Source organism: Manis javanica, chromosome 13, assembly GCF_040802235.1.
Source record: "Manis javanica isolate MJ-LG chromosome 13, MJ_LKY, whole genome shotgun sequence".
Classification (NCBI taxonomy): Eukaryota; Metazoa; Chordata; class Mammalia; order Pholidota; family Manidae; genus Manis; species Manis javanica.
The window spans coordinates 1,664,903-1,684,292 of record NC_133168.1 but is presented as its reverse complement, the minus strand read 5'-3'; the positions used below and the strand labels follow the sequence as shown (position 1 = coordinate 1,684,292).

Genomic DNA, 19,390 nt, shown 5'->3' with positions numbered 1-19,390 from the left:
ATTTCTCACCTCTGCTCCGGGGGTACTGGTGTCCGCTCTGCAGGGCTGTTAGGACGATCAGTGAGCAGGCGTGTGCCCGGAGCCTGCGGGGGGCCTGACCCCTCGGTGCTGTGTCGTCAAACAGAAACCCTGGTCAGAAGCGATTTCAAAGAATCAGGTTGCTAGGCGGATGTGAAAGTGAACATAACCTTGTGTGTGTAAGAGTCAGACAAAACGAGCGACACTGTTGAATCACTGGGCTCACTGTCCGCTCTTCGAGCGCTAGGCCTTTGCCGGCTGCTGGCGGCAGGAGTGAATGCTCAGCTCGCCTCAACTGGTTGGTTCTCAGCTGGGGCACAACGGTGGGATCAGGTGCAGAATTAAAACAACAGACCGCAGTTGTCCTGGCCTGTCCTCAGGAACTGGGCCGGGAACTTTGGGGTGAGGCCAGCCATGCACTTTGCAGAAGCCCCACAGGCGAGCATGCGGCGCACCAGGACTGAGGACTTCCGCGCTGGTTACCGGGGGAGGTTGAGGCGGTCATGGGAAGGATGCAGCAAGGAGGGGAGGCCGGGAAGTGAGCCTGTGGCCCTAAGCCTGCTGGAGGGGCTCTCAGGGCCTGAGGGTCATGCCACAGGCAGCGCATCCCTGAGCGACCCCCTCGGAGGCGGGCATCACCTGCCCCCCCACTGCGGAAGGCCTGGCCCTGTGCCGTCTCGTTGTGGAAACAGCCCTCTCCCTGTCCCTCCTTCCCACCAGGCTTCTCCCTGAAAATGGCCTCAGCCACCTCCAGGCTCCCTGCTGCACTCAGTGTGCGGCTGTGTCTGTCACGGGCGCACCTCCCTGTGTCTCCCATTCAGGGCATGAGATGGGGGTGCAGGGCTGTAGGGCTGTGGTGCCACCAAGGCAGGCTCTGTGGCTTTCTGTGGCACCCAAGTCTGGAGCAATCAATTATATGTAACAAAACTGGGGGTGTGGGCACAGCAGCCCCCCATCGGGGCCTGCCGCGCCCCCATCAACCTTCCCGTGGGGCCAGGTAGGGCTTCTCCTGGGGCCTCCCAGCCTGTGCGCCCCTGCAGGTGCCGTATCCCCTCCCCACCTATCCAGGGGCTGCCCAGCCTTGCAGGCCCTTCTCAAACAGCCTGACACGCCCATAGCCTAGTCATAGGAAACCTGCCCATCTCAGGTGGCATCAATCAGGAATGCGGTGACTTCCCCTGTGTCACTGGTTTGTGACTCACCTTATTTTCCCACTCAGAGTGAGACACTTTAGGGAAAGGACACTGTCTCCTACAAAGCAGGTCCTCGACAGGTGCCTGGGGACTGGCATCGCAAACATTTCAGAGCACCTTCACTACGTCCTCGTAAGATCTGCCTGAGCTCACTAGCCGGGTAGCAGGGAGGAAGGTAGGTCCAGGAGGCTTAAGTGACTCGCCTGAGTCATAACGTGGCCGACACAGGACTTCTCATCGGAAAATACCGTCTGGCCATGCATTTCTGTGGCCCCATCGCTGAGGACACCCTTCCTACCCGCCCCGTGGAAGGGCCTGTGGCATTTTTAACAGGAATCAGCGCAGCCGACCAGGGAGTCAGTCGGGTCACCAGTGCAGCGAGCTGCGGCCTGCGGTGGGAGGACGGGCTGCTCCCAGGCGTCTCCCTCCGGGCTGCGGGCCTCCCACCTCGCGTCCGACGGGCTGCAGCCGTGTCGGCCAGCCGAACAAAAGCAGGGGAAATGGCCGCGCGGCTGAGACTGCTCCAATTTCGGATCTTGCACAAAGACAGCTAAGGGACAGGCCGTTTAGAAGACAGGAAGCGCGTTCAGTCACAAAGCCCTGTTGACGTATGAGCGCTGGCTTTATAAATGATGGCGAGGCAATTGCTAGGGTCATGTAAGTTTTCTTGGTGGGTGACTGGAGGAAAAAGGACGTAATGGTCCCGGGATGGCTGGAATGTCGACGCCTTCCTGGAAATCTGCCTCCTGATCACCTGCAGGTGCTTGTTACAAACACACGGGCAGTTCATGAGCCGCGTGCCTGGTGCTTCTCTCCCGGGAGCCGGCAGCTGGGGATCAGCGCACACGTGGTATTATCGTAAACACAGAAAGCACCAGGTCATTTTATGTCCATCATGAGGCACGTGGGGCTGATCCCCTAGGTTATGGGGTAAGGGTAGAGGGGCCGGTGTCCAAGCTAGCGGCTCAAATCATCAAGCCAGTGCCAGAGAGCCGTCAGGGGCTTCTGGGCCTTGTGAGGGCTGTGCCTCACGACGGGGCAGTGCTCAATGCCCGACAGCGAGCCGGTGCTGAACTGCGAGCTGGGAAACAGCACAGGGGACCTAGCAGGTAGGGGACGCTCCTCTGGATGCTGCAGGGTACGTACACTACAAAAGAGATTGTGTTATAATGGTCACTGGCAATTGTATTGTTTTCAGTCTTTTGATCCTTTCTAATACCGTATCTAAAATTCTAGTACTTACAAGTGTGCTGTGCACAAACAAAGCTTACAAATGATGTGTTATCTAAGTCAGGACTTCTCACACTGTGACCAACATCTTGAAAAAATGAAGTAGCAAAGAAAGAAAATATCAGACCATATTATGTGCTGTCAAGATAAGTACACTGTGAAACATAAGTATTTGTTGTATATAAGTATATAAGGGTATGTATACAGTCATAACACAATATGTATTTCTCAGGCCTGGTCACAGTCAAAAAAGTTTGAAAAAGATCTAAATTTTGCTTGAATTAGCCTCTGCCATTCTTTGCAGTGAGTTTCAAAATGTAATACCTAGTATAAGACGGCACTTCTTATCATTTGCTGTTTACTTTGAGCCTTCGGGCGGCCTTTCTCTTACCGGCAGCTGCCCGGCCTCTGCTGTTGTCTCGTCTAACCAGCCGACAGTTAACAGGGGCCGGCTGCGGATGGACTGGATGGACAGGCCAAGCCTCAAGAGAAGTAACATGGTCTTGACATTAGATTAAAAAACGAAAACACAGAAACAAGAAATTTGCTGAAACCATGAAATCCAGCCAGAGGCCTGGCAGGGGAAGGGGCCGTGAAGGGCCCAGGTGGCCCGTGGTGAGCGGCCTGGGCTGGAGGGTACCCGACAAGAGCACCCATCTGGGGGCAGAAGCTTAGTGCTCAGAACATAGGGAAAAGTGTGAACAGGAAGGTCTGAAACCAGAAAGCGCTCGGAGTCTCGGTCTCCTCGTGTCCAGAAGTAGCCCAACGGGAGGGGCTGTGGACACATCCTGGGGGAGGCCCAGGGCCACGGGGTCTCCGTGCAGTGCCCTGCGGGAGAGCTGGGCTGCCCGGCACAGACCTCGGAGCTGCGCAGCTGCCGCTAGGTTGGCGGGAGGGCGAACTAGGGTTCCTGCCCCCTTTGCTTAGCCGGGTGGTGGCACCCACACGGGTAGTCCAGAGTATACAGGGCGCACACCAGTACTCAGGGTAGGAAATACGATGTGAATAGTAACAAAGTATTTTATAATAGGATTTTAATTGGCCCATTGAAAAAACTTGCAAATTATGCGAGGTAGCGATATCGTGGGGCTTCGTGGCTCCCACCTAGGCAGTCCGCCCCGGCCGCAGGCCTAGGAAGCAGCAGGGCCCCTCTGGCAGGCCGGCGCATCCCCGGAGCCAGCTGTGCCCCTCTCCCGAAAGGTTCCTGGCTCCTTTGGTGTCTGTCGCCTCCTGACGTGATTAACTTTTCCAAAGTGCACGTAAGTATGTGACCTAGTAATGCTTTGTTCGTCCTGAGAAGTTACGGCCCAATTACTGGATGTGGATTCACATAAAAGCACTAGGAGTTAGTTGAAATAAGAGTTTGATTCAATAAAGGAGTGTCTGGAGATTACTGTCCTCTTTTAAGAGATAAAAGTATCTATTTGAAAATATTTGTAAAGACAGAAGTGAGTAAAGAACTCCCATAAAAAGCCTTTTAACCCCCAAATCCTATCCATGTCATGTTGAAATTCGAGATGACCCAGGAAGAAGTCAACTCATGCCACCAAAAAATCAGCCTTTATTCAATAGGATTACATCTCTAAGTGAGTGCTGTAATTCTGACTTTTCTGAGAACAGACGAAGAACTAGCACTGGATGGCAGTTTTGGCCAAGACCTGAAGAGCTATCACAAGCTCCACTGGGAAACAGAATTCAAACCCGTGGCACAGCAGCTTCTGAGCAGACTCCGGAGCCGCCGCACCTTCCTGGAGCGCCTGCCCAGCCCTGCTCTCTGACGCGGCGCAGACCCACTGCACACACAGGATGTCAGCTCTCCCTTTGTAAGAAGCGGTAACAAATGTGAACATTTTTTCAGTATTAACAAATATTCAGTTTTTCAGGTACTATTTCTAGTGAGTAGGCTAACAATTTTAAGAGAAATAAGCATTTCTTCTTGTTAGATATTATGGAAAAATGAGTAAGCGTGTTGTATTTTCTGCTATGAGAAATACAGGATGAAAATATATCCATTGTTTTTCTAAAGAAATGACTTTTCTATTGAACAATTTAGTTCTAGTCTTAAAACCCTAACTTAACAATTCCCGCATTTAAATGCTTCAGCTCAGTAGTTAAGTGAATGGTGCAATGAAGACTGTTAATTTTATAAAGAGTAAGAATAGTGGCCAAAGTTATTAGAAATACATGACTAATAAACACCTGCACTAATTCTTTTATCATCAAATAGCAATTTTCTGGTTAGGTACTAGTACTTTTCTGGTCCTCATATTAAAAGGAGTAAGCAGAAAAAATTGGAGAAGACTGCTGTGGGCCCTCTACTCTTTATTAAATAACTAAAATAGATGTTTTTCTTTTTTTTCATTTGAAATAACTAGACCAGACACTCCTAAGTGTAACTCTCTGTGACTAGGGAGGTAATATAATGGACCAGAAAAAGTGCAGGCTTAGGTGGATGGCAAATCTCAGTTTGAATCCTAGCTCTCCCCTGCTTGGGTCTTGAGCAAGCAACCTAGTGTCTTTAGCTTCAGCTGTAAAATGGGAATAATACCTGTTTTATTGTAGTTTAGGAAAAAAAAACATTTAATGGGAAGATTCCCTGGTACAGTGTCTGATACGTAGTAGGTGTGCAATAAATTATAACATTATGATGGTAATTAGTTTATTAGCTTTATTATTCTTTGTAGGATAAATTTGGCCTTAAAATATATGATACAAGCAAAGAAATTGAGATCACTGCTGTTATCCTATACTAGCTAAATGAAGATTTGGAAATAAAAGCAGATTTACTACTCTGCTTGGAGAAAAGCTATTGTTAATGGTTCATCTCTCATCCTGCAAAATACCAAGACTAATGGGAGAAGGCTCCTGAAGACCATAAGAAAAAATCGAAATTTCCAGGAACCAAAAGAATGTCTTAAGGGGCTCTTCTAGTCTGGGGCTCATCCCTGGTCAGGGCTCAGCAACATCCTCTAGGGAGACACTCACCTTCTTACAGTCTCTCATCAAAGTATCTGCTAGTAGATAGGCTGCAACAGACTAAATCACTTTAAGTCTGAGGCTCTAATCTCTCAGAAATGTCTAAGGATCTAAGTCTTTCTTTTTACCTGCAGCAGGCTTATCTTGTACTTTCAGTGAAAAAGATTTAAAAAATTTCCTGCTTAAAACAGCTGCTCAGTATTTACAACAAATGCAGGAACTCACAGGCACCACTGCACCTGTTCTCCCGCACACTGAAGGTCTCCCCCTCAGTCTCTGTGCAAGCTGCAACATTGGGACCACTATCTGCCTTTTTTCTTTAATTGTCGTAAAAAACACATAACACATAAAATTCACCTTTCTTAACTATTTTTGAATACATGTTTTAGCGGTGTTAAGTATATTCATTGTTCTGCAACAGATCTCCAGAGCTTTTTCATCTTGCAAAAACTGGAACTCTACATCCATCCAACAGCCCCCCATTCCCTCTCGCCTCCTGCCCCTGGCAGCCGCCATTCTACTTTCTGCTTCTGTGAAGTCGGCTAGTTTAGATATTGCATATAAATGGAACCATATAGTATTTGTCTTTTGTGTGACTGGTTTTTTTCACTTAGCATACTGTTCTCAAAGTTCATCCATGTTAAAGCGTGTAACATGATTTCCTTCCTTTTTTAAAGCTGAATGATACTTCCTTACATGTATATACCACATTCGGTTTATCCATTCGTCTATCAATAGACACTGGGGCTGCTTCTCCCTCATGGCCGCTGTGAATAGTGCTGTGAACATGGGTGTGTAAATAGATTTTCAAGATCCTGCTTTCAATTCTTTTGGCTACCCAGAAGTGGAATTACTGGATCATACAGTGGTTCTATTTTTAATTTTTTGAGGAACCTCTGTACTGTTTTCCATAGAGGCTTCAGCATTTCACATTACCACCAACAGTGTACAAGAGTTCTGATTTCTTCACATCTTCACCAACAGCTATTTTGGTTTTTTTTTTTATACAGTAATTGTCCTAATGCATATGAAGTGATATTTCATTGTGGTTTTGATTTGTATTTCTCTAATAATTAAAGATGTTGAATATCTTTTTTCTTTTTTGGTCATTTGTATATCATCTTTGGAGAAGTGTCTATTCAAGTCTTTTGCCGACTTTTTTAGTCAGGCTGTTTGTTTTTGTTGTTGTTTTGTTGCAGGGGTTCTTTATATATGCTGGATATTAACCTCTGATCATATATATGATTCCAAATATTTTTTCCCATTCCTTAGATTGCCTTTTCACTGTTGATTGTGCCTTTTGATACACAAAAGTTGAAGTCTGATGTAGTTCTATTTGTCTATTTTTTCTTTTGTCTTTGCTATGTTTTTTATAACACCAAATGGTTTTCTCATATGAGTTTTATAGTTTTAGTTGTTATATTTAGGTATTTAATCTGTTTTGGTTAATCTTTATATAATATTTGGGGTAAGGGTCTAACTTCTATTTTTTGGCTTGTGGATATCCAGTTTTCCCAGAAATGTTTGTTGAAGCAACTGTCCTTTCCTCATTGAATGGTCTTGGCACCCTTGTTGGAAGAATATTTGACCATATACATGAGGGAGTATTTGTGGGCTCTCTGTTCTACTCCATTGGTTTATATATGTCTTTATAGTGCAATACTGTTTTGATTACTGCAGCTTTATAATATGTTATCATCAGGTGACACCTGATAACATGTGGTCTTCATGTGAGACCACCAACTTTGTTCTTTTTCAAGATTGTTTTGGCTGTTTGGGGTCCTTTAAGACTCCATATAAATTTTAGGATGGATTTTTCTTTTTCTGCAAACAGTGGCATTTTTTTTTCAGAGATTGCATTGAATCTGTAGATTACTTTAGGTAGTATTGACATCTTAACAATATGAAGTCTTCCAATCCATGAACACAGTATGTCTATTTATTTGTGTATTCTTTAATTTCTTACAGCAGTGTTTTGTAGTTTTTAGGGTACAAGTCTTTCATCTCCAAGGTTAAGTTTATTCTTAGTATTTATTTTCTTTGATGCTTCTGTAAATGGACTTGTTTTCTTAATTTCCTTTTCAGATTGTTCATTTTTAGTGTATAGAATCACAACTGAATTTTTGTTTCTTGCACCTTTGCTGAATTTATTCTAACATGCTGTTTTGTGGAATCTGGAAGGCTTTCTACATGTAAGTCCATGTCATCTTTGAACAGAGATATTCACTGTTTGAATTTGGATGCATTTTTTTATTATTCTTGCCTAGCTGCTCTGGCTAGGACTTTCAGTGCTGTGTTGAACAGGAGTGGGGAGAGGAGGCATCCTTGACCTTAGAGGAAAAGCTTTCAGTCTTTCACTGAGTATATTAGCTATGGGCTTTTCCTATATGGCCTTTGTTACACTGAGGTAGTTTCCTTCTACTCCTAGTTTGTTGAGTGTTTCTTATCATGAAACAGTATTGAATTTAGTCAAGTGCTTTTTATGCACCAGCTGAGATGATGGTGGGTTTTTTTCCTCCTTCATTCTATTAATGCAGTGTATTACATTGATCAGTTTCTGTGTGTTAAACCATCCTTGCATTCCTGGAATAAATCCCATGTCATCCTTTTAATGTGCTGTTGAATTCTCTTTGCTAGTATTTTGTTAAGGATTTTTGCATCAATATTCATAAGCATATTGGTCTGTGGTTTTCTTGTAGTGTGTCTGGCATTGGCATCAGGGTAATACTGGCCTCACAGAATGACTTTGGAAGTGTCCCCTTCTGTTCAATGTTTTGAAAGAGTTAGAGGATTGTTGGTATTAGCTCTTTATTAAATGTTTGGTAGAATTTTGTAATGAAACTGGTCCTGGGATTTTTTGCAGGGTGTTTGATTACTGACTCAATCTCCTTACTAATTATATCTGTTTATATTTTCTATTTCTTTATGATTTAGTCTTGGTAGGTTTTATCCAATTGGCATACAGTTATTCACAAAAGTCTCTTATAATCCTTTTTATTTGTTACATTGTAATGTCCTTTTCATTTCTGATTTTACTTGAGTCTTAAAGTTTATCACTGTTGATTTTTTTCAAAGAACTCTTAGTTTTGTTGACTTTTTTCCAATTGGTTTTCTATTTCCTTCCTTCTGCTAGCTTTGGATTTAGATTGCTCTTTCTCTAATTCCTTAAAGTATAAAGTTAGGTTAAGATCTTTCTTCTTTTTTAATGTAAGGGTTTATATCTATAAACTTCCTTCTTAGCACTGCATCCCATAAATTTTAGTATATTGTATTTTCATCCTAATTAGTCTTGAAATATTTTCTAATTCCTTTTGTGATTTCTTCTTTGATAAACTGGTTGTTTAAGATGCATTGTTTAATCTCCACATACTCGTGGATTTTCCTGTTTTTCTTTCTACTAATTCTAGTTTCACTTCCATTCCATTGTGATCAGAAAAGATACTTTGTATGACTTCAATCTTTTAAGATTTAAGTCTTGTTTTGTGGCCTAACATGTGGTCAAACATGGAGAATATTCCATGTGCAGTTGAAAAGAATGTGTATTTTCCTGCTGTTAGATGGAGAGTGTTCTGTAAATGTCTGATAGGACCAAACGGTGCAACTTTGCAAAGTTGTTCAAATCCTGTTTCTTTATTCCTCTTCTGGTTGTTCTGTCCATTACTGAAAGTGGGGTACTGAACCACCTATTGTGTTGCAATTTATTTCTCTCTTCAGTTCTGTTAATGTTTGCTTCGTATATTTAGGAGCTTTGGTATTTGGTGATAATGTATTTATAATCATTATATCTTCTTGGTGAATTGACCCTTTTGTCTGATATTAGTATAGCTGCCTCTTTTCTCTTTTGGTTACCATTTGCATGGAATATCTTTCTCCATTCTGTCACTTTCAGCCTGTATGTGTCCTTAGATCTAAAGTTAGTCTCTTATAGACAGCATACATTTGGGTCCTCTTTTTAAATTTTATCCATTCAGCCAATCTGTGTCTTTTGGGGAGTTCAATCCATTTACACTTAATGTAATTACTGACAGGGAAGTATTTACGATTTTACTACTGCTATTTTATTAAGTGTTTTCTGTATGTTTTGTAGCTTTTGTCCTTTGTTTCTCCTCTTACCCCTTTTCCTTTGTTTCCTTTTTTTTTTTTTTTTTTTTGTAGAGACATGCTTTTATGTCCTCATTTCTTTGTAAATTCTAGAGATATTTTCTTTGTGGCTATCATGGGAATTATATTTAAAAGACCTTACAGTTATAATAATCTGTTTTAAACTGATAACAACTTAAATTTTATACAAAAACTCCACTCCTTTACACCCTGTCCACCCTCCACTTTGTGGTTATTGATGTCACAAATTATATCTATAAATTTTGTACCACTAACATAGATTATAGTGGTTTTTCTTGCTTTTATCTTTCAAATTCTATACAAGAACTAAAAGTGGATTTAAGTATCAAAATTATAGCAATACTATATTTCTGTAGCAAGTAAGGTTTCTGTTGTCCACATATTTATCAACACTAGAGAACTGTATTCTCATACGGCCTTGCATTAGTCTGTGGCATCCTTTTATTTCAACTTAGAACTTCTTTTAAACATTTCTTGTAGGGCAGGTCTGGTGGTAATAAACTCCCTCAGATACATCCTGGGAAAGTCCTAATTTCTCCATTTTTTTAAAGAATAGTTTTGCTGAATAGTATATTCTTGGTTGTTTTTTCCTTGCAGCACTTTGAATGTATCATTCTCCTGCCATCTGGCAAGGCTTCTGCTGAAAAACTGGCTGTTAATCGCATAGAAGCTCCCTTGTACATGACAAATTACTTTCAGGATTCTTTTTCTTTGATTTTCATCAGTTTGATTACAGTCTGTCTCAATGCGGTTTCTTTGGATTTATCCTTCTTGCAGTTTGTTGAGCTTGAATTAGTATGCTTATATCTTTCCTCAAATTTGCCAAGTTTTTATTCATTACCTTTAAATAAATTTTCTGCCCGTTTTTGTCTCTTCTGTAACATGTGTATCAGCCTGCTTGATGGTGTGCTGAAGTCCCTTAGGCTGTCTTCACTTTTCTTCATTTTTTTTTTTGTCCCCGACTTGGTAATATCAAATAACCTGTCTTCAAGATTTCTGTTTTGTCCTCCTGTCTCATCAGATCTCCTGCCAAACTCTGGATTTTTCAATTCAGTTATCATATTCCTCAGCTCCAGAATTTGGTTCTTAAAGTTTCTTTTACAGTCTTCTCATTCTGTTCATCTTATTCCTGATTTTTTATTCTCTTTTCATTGAGCATCTTCAAGACAATTGCTTTAAATTCTTGTCAGGTAATTCAGAGATCTGCTTTTCTTTTAAGGTAGGTCTCTAGAGATTTGTTTCTTAGATTGAGCTATGTTTTCCTGTTTTTTTTTATATGCCTTCTAAATTTTCTTGAGGTTTGGGCATTTGAAAAATAACCACCTCTTCCAATTTTTACAGACTGACTTTGCCAGTCTCTCGAACCTTCCGTGTGTGTGTGTGTGTGTGTGTGTGTATTATTCCAGGGTATACACATTCTTTTAACCGTCTTAGATTCCCAGGAGGCTCGCCCCTGCTTTTTCTCAGGAGCTTCGTTTCCGTTTCTGCTGTGCTGCTGTCTGTACTCTCCGGCATCCTCTGTACCTGCCTGCAGAATTATAGACCCTTTGATGCTCGAATGTACCTCTGTGCTCACTTCTGCTTCGAGTGGCTTCCAACCAGCACCCAAACTATGCCGCCACTCCCACTGGTATTTCAAGTCTGTTGAGACAGAGTCTAGTCCAGGTGGCCACCAGACAAGCGGGAATGTCGAACACAGGCTCCCCTTTTTCCTTTCTGTCCTGAGGGAGGAACGGTAACTGGGAGCTTCCTCTCGGTTGTGTCAGGCTGTGCTGGGCTGGGGAAGGGCCAGGGCCCGCAGACCTTCCTACGGGCTTCGGCGTCCCCTGCTGGCTTGGTGTTTGCCTGGGTGCTGAGCTTCCCAGTTAGTTTCTGGAGATCTCACAAAGGTATTTTGGCTCTTATATTATTGTTAACTCAGGGTCTCCCTGAGGAACGAAGAACTGGAGCTTCACTGGGGATGTCACTACTCATTCTCCTGCCTTGTGCTGTCCCTTGACATTCACTAGACACAAATGTGCTGATAAACTATCTTAATGATGGAAAACATGCTTATCCAACAAGTTTTATCTTACCTACCAATGCTCTGTTATCAAAACCAATCTGAAATAGCTAGACCATTAGATGAATGAAAATCTCAGCTTTTAAATGAATTTTAAGTTAAAAACACCACCACTGTTTATATGAAGTTAAATAACTGGTAAAAACTCCTAAGTGTTTGGAATTTAATCTCATTCTTATAGTAATACTAAATTAAATTTGCCTTAAAAACGTTCCCCAACTCTTACCAAAAGACAGATTTTAAACTTTGAATCCTGGAAATATCAACCAGAAATCTTTTTATGATTATTTAAGAAAAAACTTTCCTCTTGTGGAGGAGGGTTTTTGTTATTCCATGGAGTATTCTACCTTCTCCCATTGTTTTGTAAACTGTTAGGATTTGTGATGTTACTATAATCTTTGAAGCTGTTTTAGTTTTGAGAAAACATTCTGAGTAACAGGAAACACCTGCTGAATCGGAGGTGTTGAAACATCAACTCTGTATCACAGGCTTGCCTTCACTGCTTTAGGTATAAGCACCATTTTTACTCATTAAAATTTTCATTTCGGCTTGTGATTTCTAAGAAGCAACTGAGAAGTCAGCAGACTAAGCTAATGCATCAGCTCGTCTTGTTCTGTGATCACCCTAGTGCCGGTCAGAACCTCCGTAAGCAGCTCTGCATTTCCAGAAGGGAGCACCGAGGACAGAGGAGCGAAACAAGCGGGAACCTGACTGTACCCAGCGAGCCGGACTCTGGGCTCGCCTGCTGCTGGGTCAGGGCAGCAGGCAGCAAAGGGCAGACACGGGCTGCGACCCAGTGGGCAGGACGCGAGCCAGCTCCGGGCTCCCACCATGACAAGGATTTCCAGCCCAAGTGTTTGGTCGTCTCGCTGTGTCCTTGAAGTTAGGTGCCACCTCCCCTCGTCTCCCTACCCCGTTATAAATTTGTAGGAACTGGATTGAACTCAATAAATGTGACAGTTATTGCAACAGCTTTGATTAAATTTAGAGCTATTTCTAGTTTTTTTGTTCTGTAGTTGCCCCCTAATTAGCCCTTGTTTCTAGTAAGTCTGGTTGAAATGTAAAACAGCTCATTTCAAAAGCAGTAAGGCACGGGCTGCACCAGGCCTTCCCGGGGGTCTGAGAGAGGATCACAAAGGCCCACCCTTCCCTGAGTCCTTCAGAATGACTTCCAGACTCTGCCATTTAAACAGCAGCAGTCTCTCATCTGATTATGTTACTTCTGAACCTACTTGCCTTATAAAAAACGGTAAACAAACTCAGAATTATTACTGATTGTGAAGGATTGGGACAGCACTAAAACTGGAGAAAAACTATCCTTTATTGAAAAATACCAATAATACTGACAGACTTCAAAAGCAATTCATACTTCCAGAATACAAAGTACTTAATATTTTTCAAACCTGTTTACATTTCAAAGTCAGCATTTTATAAATCAAATTTGATAACCTGACTTAAAAATATCTTCCAGCTTTATTATTTAAGGAGCTGCATAACCTGTGAAGTGGGCACCACAAGGTGGGCAGAATGCACCAGGCTGTGCAGTGGGCAGCAGTCCACAGCAACACTTCCTGCAGCTTTGGTGCTAGAAAGAAAAATACTGCACAAGACAGCTACCCTCAGTGTCGGAGAACTTTGGGAAATGGCATATCCAGAGATAGCCAGCTTTTCTAATAATTTACACACTTTCATTTAAGATCGCTTTTTGAAGAAAATCTTTTAAGATACTACTGTAATGTCATCAATAGTTCTGAATTTTAAAAAACTATAATGAAAGAAATGAGCTTTACCATCAAAATGGTCTTCGCTGAGCTGTAAGAATTCTGTTTTTAGATGCAAAACAAATGAACACATATGCAAGTTTCATTCGAAACCACACAAATTACATATGTAGGCTCAGACAATAGCAGTGTTCGCTTTATCGCTGACAGCTTAACTGGGACAGCCACTCTGCACCCCACCAGCAAGAATAGCAGCACCAAGACCTAAAATTCCTTATATATAAAAGCTTATGTCATTTTCCAAGTCCCGTTCTCTGCATGCTCCAATTCGTGTTCTTATTTGACATAAAAGCAACGAGATTTGGAGAGTTACTAGCTGCTGTCTTAAAACAGTCATGCAGCAGCTTGTACTGTCAAAAAGCGAAACACTGTGAATGGCAGCCGGTCTTCACAGGCCTAAACAGGAAGCTGCCAAGCACATGCTGCTCGTGCCAGCAGGAGCCTTTCCACAGTGAAAGAGCAGAAACTAAAGGAGTCATGGCACCTGGGTGATCTACCATTGGTCCTGGGGCTTAGTACCTTCCCCTTGTGGAGCACGTCTGCTGATGGTTCCGTCACCGCCCGTGGCGAGGCATCAGGTCATATAGCGGGTAATGGCTCTCAGAGCGTAAAGGAGTTCTGCTTGCATCCTAGCTTCTATAAGAAGCAGATTAACGTGGACCTGAATATAAAACAACATCGCTTAAGGTAATGTTATAAGCCTGCAGTTTTTCAGAGCATCATCTAATAAGCAACAAAAGGACGTACATTTTCTCTGTGCCACTGAGTAATTCAGAAATCTTGGGTTTGTTGAACAGAACATCAATTTCTCAGAACAAAAGCTAGCTGATGTTCTTTTTGGACAGATGATTTGACCTTATATCTGATCACATATCTTTTTGGAGGTTTATTATATTTCAGAAAATCTAAACACTGCATTAGAACGCCAACTTCCCCTGCCAAATCATCATTTAATGATTTCTACAAAGATGGCTCAAAGACCAGGCGTTTCTATCTGTAGGCAATCCGTAAGTGCCCCTAACTGGTGCCAGGCCTGCCGCCCGTCCTCCCTGTCTTTGTTCTTCAGCACCATGGATGAGGAGCCCTTCCAAGGGGTATCTGAGACAGCTGTCCTGGAATGTTCTCTGGGTGGGCAGAAGTGACGGAAAGGGTTCGAGAGCCACTGGGCAAAGGCAGCTAAAAGTCGCTGCTAAGTCACAGAGTAAACAAGCCACAACAGGGACATACCTTCTCAGAGTGCTTGAACTGCCTCCAGAAGCTGTCATACATTCTTTTGGTGACCTTCTCAGGAGTGCAAACAACAGTTTTGATATAAACTTTAAAGCTACGATCCAAAAGCTGGTTGATTTCACCATAGTCATAGTCATCATATCTGTTAAAAGACAGAGTGAGAATTATTGTATCTTCAGTGTGTATGTGTTGTTCTTATGAAATATGGACATCAACAATAATGCTGTGTTCTTCTCTTTGTGCAGGCAGCTGTCCCCCAAAATAAACAGCTTTACAATGTTTAACTGGGGGCTGGTAGGGGGGAGTGTGAGCATAGAGAGGTGAGGAGCAGAGCAGCTAAGGAGACGAACAGGAAGTTCTCCGTGCCCAAGCGACCATGCGCATTGACAGCCTCCGCACTGAGGAACAAATTCTAGAAAGAGTTTGAGTGCTGCTGGAATAAAGAAATTAACAAGTTAATCAGACAATATTTACTATTGATACTATTACATGATATAGAAATAAACTGTAACCCACTTGTGCAAATAAAAATAATTAGAATCATTTTTCTCATGTTTCCAGGAGTTTCTGGGGTCAGATGAGAAAAAAATTGGGCAGGAGGGCTGTTCCAGAGGGAAGGATGGTCTACAGATGGCCTCACAGTGTCAGCACTGAGGCTGCTGTGCATTCAGCCAGGATGGCCGCAGGTACCAGTGTTCGCCCCGCTGGGCGATGGTTTCCAGAACACTCCGCAAAGAGCCTGACACTTGTCTGCAGCGGAAGAGAGCAAAGCTGGTCCTAAAGCCACTCAGGTGGCTGAAGTCAGCAGGCTGGCCACTGCTAAAATGGGCAGCAAGAGCAGGCCTGACTTTACAGCTAAAATAATCAGAAAACACTGTGGCATTAAGTCTGTGTGGGTACATCAGGAGGTGGCGTATGGTGGCGGCATTTCCTATGTAACGCTGTATGTGACTGAGCACCTCCCAGGACGTGACAGCTGTGCTCCGGTGCAGCATCGCGGGGGCAGGTGCTCTTCAGAAGCAGCCGAGGACGGCCAGGAAGGCGCTGTAATGGTGCTAAGGTCCAAGAAGGCAGAAATCCGAGCGCGTCAGGAGATGGCTGACACCAGAGCTGTGTGGTGCAAACCCTGCCTCGTTCCCTCTCTGCCCTGGTCCGGCTGGCTTGCCCTCCCCTCCCTGGAGGCATCTGGCAAGTCCCTAACTCTCGCTCCTGCCCAGCTAGGAGAGGAAACAGTCCTGCAGTGAAATGGTTCTGAAGCATAACCAGCATAGCAATGAGCTCCTGGAGCAGGCATGGTTTTCGATGTACTTATACGTGTGTCTGTGTGTGTTCCAAGCAGCTAAGGGAAAAATGACTGAGTATAAGAAACCGAACTAACCTTATTCCGAACATGCAGTGAATATAGTTCCAAATAGCCCGTCTGAGCATCGAGGTATCGACATCTCTGTGCATCGCCATTGTATTGTAAGTGAGGTTGTAAGCAATGTGGAACTTCTCGTCGATCAGCTGTCCCACATCTGGATAAAGGCGATTGACCAGAGAGTAACCGTGGTCTTCCCAGCAATAGTCCTGAGTACAGAACAGGACAGACGTGAAGCATCAACAAGTGGCCAGACAGAGTTCTGTTTCACGGCTGGGCAGCATGGGGAGATGCCTGGCAGTGGGAGTCTGCTGCCTTCCGGCACCCTGGCACCCCAGTCTGTTTTCAGTTTCTATACTGCAGCACCCAAAAGGCTGTTCTGTGACTGAGTCTAAAAGCCAGTGGAATCTTTTCCCCTCACACACAGTCCCCCCGTTCCCAGCTTGCTTTCTCTGTCTCCCCGCCTTGAGTCCTTTCTCCTCTTCCATTGCTGCGGCTATTTAAATGGTCCTCAAATTTTGTGAATTTTTAACTCAACACTCATTCCATTTCGTCCTGTCCCCCTCTGACTCTTGGTCCTATCAACTGTGTCTCCTTGTTAGTTTTCCTACATTAAATCTCCCTGCTTCCTTTCTCTTCATCTAGACAAAACTTAAGCACCCCCTCCTACTTCTATGTTCCATATTTATTTTCCTAAAATACCTCACTGATGCTAAGCCATCATTCTAGGTAAAACCTACAAACCTCACCAATTTAAAACTAACTTCCCACTGATCAGAGGTAGGAATCCTTTGCCTGAAGCTCTTACCAAGGCCAGTCAGTCTCTTCACGATCCCTCCCCTCTGTCCCTCAGCCTAAGTTCTTTACTGTCTACAGGCTCCTCTGGTTTCGGTACCCTGCTTTTGGACCACTGAAATCTCCCAGATCCTAATCTCCCTCCATAAAATTTCCAGCTCATATGATCTCTTCAAGTTCTAGTCTTATTTCATGGCACAATTTCCATCATGTAGAAATATTTTGTCCCCTAATATCTTAGTTCTTTGAGCAAAGAAACAAAATCTTACAGTCCTTAAATATTTTCATAATTCTGGTAAGATAGTTATTAATTAACATTGGCTTCTCACAATAATTGGGAAAGTTGGGAATATCAATACATCTGAATTAAATATATATCTAAATTATTTCTACAATAGATATTTAAGAAATACATTTAAACTACAGTACATTTCTGATGATGGATCAAAAAGCAGTCTACAGGACCAGAGCACAGAGTATGTATTTGCTAACTGATGATCCTCAACTTTTATTCTGTAACTAGAAGACACAGTTACTGTTCCCATGAGATATGCTTGCGAAGCACCGGGCACGGGGCCTTCTGCCAGGGGAACAGAAGCCTGGTATTCTAAAGGACCTCCAGGTCTCTAAATTTCCGTGGACTCAATATATGCAGAATTACACTGGGGTAGTTCTGTGTATTTTAAAGTTAATGATTTTGGAGCTGAAGAAACTGGGTCTACAAACAATTCTACTCCATACATCACTGATTTTATTCACTCAGAGATCGATGTTAAACAATCTTGTAGTAGTATTCATATGAATCCTCTCAAGGTTTAAATTTGAAACCCGCAACAATTCCCGCTGCTTCAAATAACATTCGGTTCATATTTTAAAGGGAATGGGAATGTGATGTCATCATTTTCTATTTTCCAAACACACACCCAAATTAAAAAGAAAACCAGAAGTGTCCTCTCCCTAGGAGTAATTTAAACACATCTTTCCACCTCTATCTCAGCCCCTTCCCCCTTCCACCCCGTCCCCCTCTATCTCACCCCCTCCCTGTCTCAATCCCCCATCTTACCCCCTCCCCATCCCCCCTCCCCTTCTATCTCAACCCCTCCCCTCTATCTCACCCCCCTCTGTCTCACCCCCCTTCCCCCCTCCCCCCTCCCCCTCTATCTCACCCCCCTTCCCCCTTCCCTTCTATCTCACCCCCTCCCTGTCTCACCCCCTCGCCCTCTGCTCACACACACACGTGCTTGAGATGCTGAGGGCATTTCTCGGCACTCAGGCCTAGTGTGCATGAGGGCGGAAACTGCCTCACTTCATATTTAACGTTTAGTTATATTATGAATTTTAGGTTCCCAGATGGTACACAAAACCTCACTTAACCACTACTGCAATTTTATTTTATGGGTGAATGTGTTTTGAATTTGAGCAGCTGATTTTTGAGCTCTACAAATACGATAAATGCACCTAAGGGAACTGCCTGTACACAAAGTTAATTTTTTCTGCAACATCTTACATTTCTCAAATCCAAGTGGCTGGCTCTTATTTTAAGTCAGACTGAGGTATTCCTAACTGACCATGTGCATACAAGTTACAATTTTACCTGGACTCGAAATGTTGGAACATGCATCCCATGTCTAGAGAAATCCTTATAACCGTAACTGGTGTCCTCAAAGTGACGAGATACATCTCTTGCTGGTGTGACTTCTTCATCATCTGAAATAATGGGAAAAATAAAAAGCCACTAAAAGCTTTTCAAAAACAGGATACTAGTTAAAATTAATTTTACTGATAACAAGTAAAAGCAGGATAACCTGTCTCTGACACTGAATAACCAGTATCAACTAAAGTGAAATCTTAAACTATAAATAGCGTACTTATCAGTAAAGGGAATGTAATAAAAGTTGACTTTGTTATATTGAATTTTCTATGCTTTTCATTCCGCTCTTTCCTAGACTCCCTCCCCATCTGGGCCCCACTCCAGTGTGCAGACAGGAGTTCTACCTGAGAGAACACGCCCAGGGCGCGACTGCCTTGGGATGGTCTCCACGGCAACGAGTCAGCTGCACTCTAAGCTTCAGCATGGGGCCATTTCTGGCTGAGTACTAATGTCATACAGTACAGAACATGACTTCCCTAATAGCCCGAAGGTCCTAGAAACAGTCCTAGAACGGTGAGTGAGGAGGTTCGGTGCCTCGTCAATGTCACAATGTTTCCGGCACCGCTCTGAGCCTTTTTGGATTATCTTCATGTTCAGGAGTTGGGATGTTAGTTTCAAGTAAACAAAAACAAAAACTCTTCCTAGGAGAAAACAGGCTAACATCCAACCTTCATTTATAAAATTTGATTTTTTTTCTTTGCTACTAAGAAACTGTGCTTTTAACACACATACTTTCTCCCACTCTATTACTGTCAAAATACATTTTGAGACACATTTGTTCCTTTAAATTACCGGGTTTATGTGTTAAATCCTGCAGCCTGCATACAGATAAAGGCCAGGCATAAAGGATTAATGGTTGTTAACTGTGTCCTTTTCACATCAGAGTTTTAAAGTTGGCAGCAGCCCCAGGGCTTTGTGCACCCCATTCCCTCATTTTGAGGGGGAGAACAAAAGGGTGCTCACAGGCCAAGG

General features: G+C 43.1%; 2 protein-coding genes across 9 annotated transcripts in view; one reads left to right on the top strand and one right to left on the bottom strand.

Annotated features, from left to right (window-relative positions):
• ARMC2 (armadillo repeat containing 2) overlaps positions 1 to 12,767 on the top strand; it is an 88,416-nt gene extending 75,649 nt beyond the window's left edge. For 4 of the 5 annotated variants that reach the window (XM_073220810.1, XM_073220813.1, XM_073220812.1 and 1 more), the window contains 2 exons: positions 4,062 to 4,264; positions 12,230 to 12,767. In XM_073220810.1, coding sequence (XP_073076911.1) covers positions 4,062 to 4,219 — 158 coding nt within the window. In that variant the 3' untranslated portion in view covers positions 4,220 to 4,264; positions 12,230 to 12,767. Of the gene's footprint in view, positions 1 to 4,061; positions 4,265 to 12,164 lie in introns of all 5 variants that reach the window. The other variant, XM_073220811.1, reaches the window with a different exon arrangement.
• A 137-nt stretch (positions 12,768 to 12,904) lies between these two features.
• Positions 12,905 to 19,390, bottom strand: part of SESN1 (sestrin 1) — a 73,188-nt gene continuing 66,702 nt past the window's right edge. For all 4 annotated transcript variants that reach the window (XM_017644708.3, XM_037012236.2, XM_037012237.2 and 1 more), the window contains 4 exons: positions 18,362 to 18,474; positions 15,991 to 16,181; positions 14,610 to 14,754; positions 12,905 to 14,043 (listed from right to left, as the gene is read on the bottom strand). In XM_017644708.3, coding sequence (XP_017500197.1) covers positions 13,957 to 14,043; positions 14,610 to 14,754; positions 15,991 to 16,181; positions 18,362 to 18,474 — 536 coding nt within the window. In that variant the 3' untranslated portion in view covers positions 12,905 to 13,956. The remainder of the gene's footprint in view (positions 14,044 to 14,609; positions 14,755 to 15,990; positions 16,182 to 18,361; positions 18,475 to 19,390) is intronic.